Consider the following 8,948-nt stretch of genomic DNA (forward strand, 5'->3'; position numbering starts at 1 on the left):
CGTAATTCTTTCAAATTTCCAAGCACAAAACTCATCCAAATCAAAAATATAAATTATATTGAGGGAGGCAAAGTAAGAAAGAAAATCCCCGCACTACTCTGGTTGCAAGAAAACGAATTAGAGGTAGGCAAGGAAGAGTTTGTAAACATTTCACCCTCCTGAAAAAGAAAATCCCGTCACATGTTTTCATTACCTGCTCCACCACGGCATTTGACTAAATTCCAGTTTTGCTCTTCTCACGTTTGTTACGTCTGGAAAGAAAACTTCACATGTTTTCATTACCTGCTCCACCACGGCATTTGACTAAATTCCAGTTTTGCTCTTCTCACGTTTGTTACGTCTGGAAAGAAAACTATGTAAATGACCCAACGTTTGCTCGATAAATAGCACCACACTACATTACTCTTCCTAAAAACAACTCGGGAAAAAATAGTTGAAAATTGTTTGCAGTTGTATTATGGGAGGTGTCAGAGGTCATGCGCTCTTGCTTCCTTTTCCTGCACAGGGACACATTACTCCCCTAATGCAGCTAGCCAACATTCTCAGTGCCAACCATATTCTGGTTACGTTTGTTAACACAGATTTCATAGAGAAGCGTTTGAATCATGAGTGTACTACTAGTGAATACATGAGGTTTGAGAGCTTCCCAGACGGTCTTCCGCCAGATCATGTCCGCACATTGAAGTTGCCCGAACTTTGCGAGTCCCTGCGAAAGCACGGCCCATTTCATGTGGAGAATATTGTTAAAAAGATGACACCACCGCTAACAATGATCGTTTCAGACGGAATATTCTCTTTTACTCAGCAGATCGCAGACAAATTTGGCGTACCCAGAGTTGCCTTTTGGACAATTAGTGCCTGCGGCTTCTCTCCCTTCTATTACATGCCTCTCCTCATTGAACAAGGTTATATCCCACTCAAAGGTACTGAAAATTTATTATTTCTCGTATTTATATATGCATAACTACATGTTTAGGCCTACATATGTAATGATGGTGTACTTAATTTGGTTATAGATGAGAGATCAGATGGGTGTAAGAACGATGTGATCACTTGTATTCCCGAGATGGAAACTCTGCGGGTGAAAGATCTGCCAAGCTTTCTGACAGTAACGGACGCCACAGATTATATGTTTGAGTACATGCTGAGGGAGGCGCAAAACACTAAGCAAGCTTCCTTAGTTCTGCTGAACACATATGAGGAACTAGAAAGACCCGTGTTGGCTGATCTGAATGCTAAATTCGGTAATAACAAGGTGCTCTCCATCGGTCCGCTTTTGCTCAGCTCTGTTGTTGCGGGCACAAAGAGCAGCATATGGAATGAAGAAATGTCTTGTTTAGAGTGGCTTGATAAACAAGAGGAATCATCAGTAATATATGTGTGCTTCGGAAGCATCACTGTGTTATCAGATGAAGAGCTTGTGGAGTTTGCGTGGGGATTGGAGGCAAGCAATCGGCCGTTCTTGTGGGCCATTCGTCCTGATCTTGTTCGAGGCAAATCTGCGGTGCTTCCTTGTGAGTTTCTTGAGAGAACGAAGGTGCGAGGGTTTTTCGTTAGCTGGGCGCCACAAATTAGGGTTTTGTCTCATCCCTCTGTGGGAGGGTTTCTTACTCACAGCGGATGGAACTCTACAATTGAGAGCATATGTTCGGGGGTGCCCATGATTTGCTGGCCATTCTTTGGAGAGCAGCCCACAAACAGGAGATTTGTAGATGATGTTTGGAAGGTCGGTTATGAAATGGGGGAGAACGTTTTCAGAGAAGAGGTGGAGGTGTTGGTGAGGAAATTGATGAACTTGGAGGACGAAGGAGGTAGAGAGATGAGAGTTAGATTGAAAAGGTTGAAAGAGAAGGCGATTGCTTCAGTTGAAGCTGGTGGAACTTCCTACAAGAATTTGCAGGACTTTTTAAGGCAAATGGAGATGAAAATGGGTAACTGAAACTCATCACATTGCTTTGGATTCTGTACTGGTTTTTGGTTGGCCGTTGATGACTTGTTTGAAGCCTACATGATAGATGATGAAATGGAGTTTCAATTCTTTCTGAAATCACAAGGAGCTTATGACTTTTTGAGGTCTAAGTGATAGAGGATGAATTGGAATATTCAGATACTCATTCTTTCAGAAATCACAAGTAGCACTTAATATGAGATATTTGTTTTTTTTCCCTAATCAAATATCTAGGTTGACTTAGACCTAAGACAAGGATTGTGCTGCTAATTATAAAATTCATAGTCAAACACGTAAGGATATTAATATGTTTTTTTAATCACATTGTGATTTCTACGCATTGTAAAATAGAAAGTGATGATAATAAAGGTGGATAATAACTAGCAGTGCATGCAACCATGCCTCAAATTTGATGGCCACGCTTGCTACGAAAGTTGATTTTCAATTTTTTTTGTTTTAAAATAATTTAATAATCATTTTAAGTTCAAATATTTTATATTTTAGAATTTTATTATATAAATTAGTAATATATGCAAAATTTTCTATGAATGAATTATAATTATAAATTAGTAATCTATACAAAAGTTTCAAATAAAAGAAGCAAGTTTCTGAGTTTGGTTCATGTATTTACTTTAACAGATTTTGAGGGTTTTCTAAAAATGCAGCCTATCAATTCATATAGTCTTACAATTTTTTAGCCTGTTGTATATGTTTCAAAAGTGCAAAAACAGCCAATGCGGCCATATCAATTCATACAGTCTTACAATTTTTTAGCCCGTCATATATGTTCCAAAAGTGCAAAAACAGCCAATGCGGCCATCAAATTCTATGCTTGCATGCAACGATGTGCCCACAGAAAATATATAATATCTATTAACTAGTAGTTGCATACTTTTGTGCATGCAACGATGAGCCGATAGGAAAGACAAACAAAAATTTAAGATAAATGTTCTATTTAAACTTTGAAAAGAGTTAAGAAATAGTCAAAATCAAACCCCATGTATTTATTGTAAAGTTACCAACAAAAAATGACATTCATTCATGTGATAAATGGAACATGAAAAAAAAACATGTATCGAAGTGAAAGTAACTTAATAATCTTCCATTTAAATCTTTAAAAAGTGTTAACAAAATAGTTGAGAAAAAAATCGTTATATTTACTACAATCCTACAAAAAATATGGTATAAGCTTCATGGAAAATAAGCTTACAATTTCAATTGAATTTTTTTGTAATTTAGATCATTCATGTGATAAATGGAACATGGACAAAAAAAAAAACAAGTATTGAAGTGAAAGTAATTTAATAATCTTCCATTTAAATCTTTAAAAAGTGTTACAAAATAGTTGAAATCAAAATATTTATATTTACTACAATCCTACAAAAAATATGGTATTAGCTTCATGGAAAATACGCTTACAATTTCAATTGAAATTTTTGTAATGTAGATCATTCATGTGATAAATGGAACATGAGAAAAAACATGTATTGAAGTGAAAGTAACTTAATAATCTTTCATTTAAATCTTTTAAAAGTGTTAAAAAATAGTTGAAATCAAAATCTTTATATTTACTACAATCCTACAAAAAATATGGTATAAGCTTCATGGAAAATAAGCTTACAATTTTAGTTGAAATTTTTGTAATGTAGATCTTTGAATCTTTGAAATGTTACAATTGAGTTCTCCAAAAAAATTTGAGTTAGCACATAAGATCAACAAATAAAAGGTCAACCCAATAATGGGAGTGTAACCATTGATCATGGAAATATGATTTTTTTTGCCTGATATAATTTGGATTGGTTGTTCCAATTGATCATGTCCATTGGTGCATTTGGAAACCATAGAAAACCATGCATATGAGTGGAAGTTTGTTCTTGCCACTCGTACCTACACCAATAATCATTTATAGGACTAACACTTTTAGGTAGTTCAACTTCCATGCAAGGTAGGTGGATACCAAATTCTGTGATTTGGTTGGGTGAGAAAGGTGATTTCTCTTCTTGCATCTTTTTCTGAGTATGTACAACACAAAAAAAGTTTCAAGCATATAAGATAATATTAAGGAAGACTTAAAAAGGATCAAATATAATACAAATAAAGTTATCATTGCAAATGAAAAAACAATTTCTGAAAGCTCTAACCATGTATTTCTCTTCAGCATGTGGATTAAAGTTGACACATTGAAAAATAAAGTATGGATAAGCATTTATAGAAATTGACAAAAGACATCAGACATTTAGCAAGTTCGAACAAAATTAGAAAACGTAAGAGTTTATAGAAAGTCTATATAAAAGCTTAACATAAAAATAGAAAGTTTATATCAAGAGGATATGTATTTGAAAGAAAATAATAAAAATTATTGTTTATAGAAGAAATCTAAAAAAAATGATTATGAGAAAATTTATTTATTATTTTTTTAATATCATGAAAAAAGAAAGTTTCTCTAATATGAAGAGGAGGAAATTTTTTTTTTTAATATATAATTATCATAAATAAAAAATTAATATTCACATTTAAATTTAAATTATATGATTTATTCCATATCACATTTAAATAACTCTTTCATATTTATGTTAAATCTAATTTTAATGTGATTAAATTTATATTTAAAGTTACTCAAAATATAATATTAAAAAAAATAGTTACATGTTTTTGATCTCATATATATTTATGCTTATGTCTCCACAAAAATTCTATTTTAATAGAGTTTTTATATTAGAATGTTTTCAAAAAAAATTTACAAAAATATATATTTAAAATTTTGGAAAGTTTTCTAAATGAGAGTAATTACAATACTTAAAAGGAAAGTATGTGAAAAGAATAAATCATTTTTAGAAACTTTTTGAAATGAGTTTTAAGTCACATTGAAAAATTAAAAAACCGACATGGTCTTACAAATTTTTTGACAATAAACTAAATTTTGGGAGAAAAGCTCCCACATTAAGCCTATCGGCTTAATAATGCAAAAAAGAAATATAAAAATTATAGATGATTAAGTGATGAGTGATAATTTGCATAATATCAAAGAAAAAAATGTGTTTATCAATAAAAGATAATATATTTCAAATCCATCACTTCTATGTTTATCAGTGGGAAATTATTAAAAAGTTTAATTATTATTATAAAAATATTAAATTTCAATTAATTTCTAATTAAAATATAATTATTTTTAAATTTATTTAAAATAGAATAAGGAAAAAAATAAAAATTATATTTAGGCAACAGACTACAACACAACGGTAATTTATAAGCCTCTTATATTTAGGCAACAGACTACAACACATAAAATTAATTAATTTAAATAAATAACAATAATTATTTTTGACTTTAGTCATTTACCAATTTTTTTTAAAAAAAATTATATTTAATTAATTATCATCTCAAAAAATTAAATAGGAAAAAAAACTAATATCAAATTTTTTTAAAATAATAAAACTAATTAATTTCTAAAACTATTTATAGATTTTTAAATATTAATTTAGTATTTTCTTTAAAGATATGCATTGAAAAGATTTACATTAAAAACTACAATCTTATTTCTAAAAATCTTTAGTCTTTAAAGATTATTTTAGCCTTTTCTTTATTTTAGTATTTTCTCTAAAGAATGACTTTTAAGAGATTTGCATGGAAAACTATCTCATAGAACATTACAAAGAATTTATTATTTTATACCATATTAATCTCAAATAAAAATTAATTCATATGTGCATAATGAAATATTTATTGAAAAATTTATTAATTTATTTAACTCAATTTTGTTTAAAGATTATTTATAATTAGTTACATGTATAATAATTTCAAAATTTTATTTAAAAATAAAACCAATAAATTGCTTGTTTCAAATATTTAGTTAACATTAAAGCTACTTTATTATTTGGATATTTCTCATGGTAATAATTTGTTATCAATATTAGTAAAATAACAATAATGTTGACATATAGTCTTCCAACAATGAAAGCCATCAATTTAGTATCATGTATACTTCTATTACAAAATCTTATAATATGCATTATTGCATTCTTGAATTAAAATTTTGCATCTCTTTTACACATGCTTATTAAAAAGACAACAATAAGCTTATTGATATTGTCAAGATAAAATATAACTTTAATGAAGAAAAAAAACATGATCTCAAGATTGGGCACATCAACCTTGAATGGGTAACTATTAATAAATGCTTTCATTCCATGTATAACACAATACATCACATTGATATTATATTTAAATTATGTAACAAGGAACATAGCCTAGATTCATCTCCTCATATAACTACAAAAAAAAAAATTAAAAAATTAAAAATTTTAAATAGGATATCTAGATCTATTGATAAAAAATATATAAATCACAACCAGTAAACCAAGAATAACTAGTTCTAAAAAATCTGAACTATAAAAATGTATAAGTAATATGTGAGTAACTAAACAAAAATTGAATTGCAATATTATGATCCATGAAAATTAAAATACATTCAATATAAGGAATGAGTATTGTTTTTAAATCATCTAAGAAAAAGAGCTTTCTATTCCAGATTTAATAAAAAAGTTTGTATCTAAAAGACAAAAAAATCCATAAGTTTAGGAGCTAAAAATAGAGATAGCAGTAAAAATTAGAAGCCTTTCAATAGTTTCTATAATTAAAAAATGTAATATGAGCAATTGATTCTCATCGGAAAAATAAAACAAAATTGGAAAGGGCTCACAAATTTTGACTCAAATTTGTAAAAATTGGGAGCAAATCTCTCACATATAAGCCTATTAGCTTAAAAATGGATGTTATTATTAATGGATATAAAGTAGAAAAAACAACTAACTAGAATTAATAGTTAAAAGAGTTAGTACATTATAATTCACAAATTAATAAAAAAATAAAAATATTATAATGTTGGTGGGAATTTATGTAAATTTTAAATAAAGAATTAGATGTAATAGTACTAATATTTATTCATAATTATAAAAAATGGTATACAAGGATCTTTGTGAAAAAAAAAGACTTATTAACAATGGAGGAAGTAGAAAATGAAGTCAATACTGACTTTTATTGTCTTTACATTTAAAAATGATGTTATTCACACAATGAAAATGATATATATTAGGTTGGACTAATTATTATTGTAATACATTTTAAGAATTTGAAGAGCTAGTATGTTATGATAAACATGATTTGAGTTCAAATAAATTTTGGTTTGATAAATTAATAGCTACATGTGAGATAGTTCCCTTGGAATTACCCTCAAAGTAATTAAAAAACTTAACCTAGTCTATATGAAGTGAGACCATAGAGAGGGAACCTCACCCCAAAAGAAAAAAAACACCACCCCAAACCATAGTTGGAAACCCCATCAATAGGGAAATGGGGGTTAGAAATAAGGACAATTGACTGTAAGATTTTTCTTTGTTTTTAGAACTAGAACAAAGAAGAATGTTAAAGTTGATTTTATGAACCACTATCCAATTTCCTTCTCTACTCTCAAGACCAAAGAACTTCATTTAAAGTACTATGGATTTTTTTGATTGCTCTCCTGCATCCAAATCTTTATTCACTCTTTCTTTAATGTTGTGTTTCCCTTCATGTGGGGGCATGCTCAAATCCCTTACATCTTTCCCAACTAAAGTATTTGTAATGGGCACCCTGGAAATGCCCAAGAACTGAACCAATTGCTAAAAGAGATTTTAATGTCTTTGCATAGATTTAAAACCACATAACATGAACACAAAAGAATTTATGCAAACTAAAGATTGAACCATTTCTGAAATAGTATTAGTTCTCAAACTAATAAAATCAAATACATAGCAATGAATTCCAAAGGTCAAACCCCAAGGGAATGACATCTAGAATGTCACAAGAGAGGATAGATGTCCTCTAATGCTAAGAAAAAATCTATAACACATCCAAGTTCTTATCAAATGCAATTCACAATCATCCAATGCTAAACAATGCAACTCCCACATCTATTTATACTTTTCCTTCACCCTTCGAGAAGGAAATAAAATATTAATTGATTGCATTTACTAGAAGCTTCCCCCTTCCAATAACTAATGAACTCTCTAGAAACTCTTGCCTTGCAATACAATAATTAATTATGCTTGTAGAAAATTAAATTACTAGAGGCTTCCCCTTTTCCAATAATTAATGCATTGTCTAGAAGCTTCTCCATGCATTACAATACTTAATTGTGCTTCTAGAAATTTAAATTAATTAAATATAAAGTCACTTTTTAATTTTAATTTATTTAATGACTTTATAAGAAATTAATATAATCAATTTCTTATTTCTTCACTTAGCCTTTGGAGAACGTAAAGACTAAGAACTCCACTGAGTTGCTAAAAATATGGGGACATTACAATCTATCCTCCTTGAAATTGTTTGTCCTCAAGCAATTCAACAACACAATGAACTCCAACCTCCACTCGAATCCCAAATGAAGTAGTATGTAATATCCTTGTGGACATTAAACCACTTACAAACCAATATCATCAAGACCAACCACGTGTCCTATAGCCTAGCACCCAAAACTTGTTGTGATGATGTAGAAGTAAAAATGTTACCAGAAGCCAACTCTGTAGAATATCTATGAAATCTCTTCTTCCCTGTATCCACCCACATAATATATATTGGACTGGAATCATGATCATCACCAAAATACATTGAAGAAGATGTAGCTACAAGAAAACCATATGCACTCATGCTAACTATATCAACAATAGGTGTAGCCACATCAAAATATATGGACATAGGAACAACAATAATTGTTGCAATAGAAAACTAAACTGAATCTGTAGTTGATGAAAACTCATAATCATCAACATCTGTGCCTTTATTAGAATGCACATCAACAACTACATGCATACTACTAAACTCTTCATTGGATGGTTCTACTGACATAAAAGTGGTTGCTGGTATGACAGTACCCTTGCATTCTACTAATCCCACTATTATTGCATCACCATCCCCTAATAATGCCTCATTCCCATTATGTCCATTATTACCATTAGTGTTATTG

General features: G+C 29.7%; 1 protein-coding gene across 1 annotated transcript; it reads left to right on the top strand.

Annotated features, from left to right (window-relative positions):
- The first annotated feature begins 390 nt into the window (after positions 1–390).
- Positions 391–2,344, top strand: LOC149534286 (linamarin synthase 2-like). The gene is made up of 2 exons (XM_089805283.1): positions 391–923; positions 1,017–2,344. Exons 1-2 carry the CDS (start codon positions 458–460, stop codon positions 1,937–1,939), a joined length of 1,389 nt encoding a protein of 462 aa, XP_089661409.1. The 5' UTR covers positions 391–457; the 3' UTR covers positions 1,940–2,344.
- Positions 2,345–8,948: the final 6,604 nt, after the last annotated feature.

Source organism: Cupressus sempervirens, chromosome 10 (genome assembly GCF_028749045.1).
Source record: "Cupressus sempervirens isolate cs-2001-9-10 chromosome 10, ASM2874904v1, whole genome shotgun sequence".
Classification (NCBI taxonomy): Eukaryota; Viridiplantae; Streptophyta; class Pinopsida; order Cupressales; family Cupressaceae; genus Cupressus; species Cupressus sempervirens.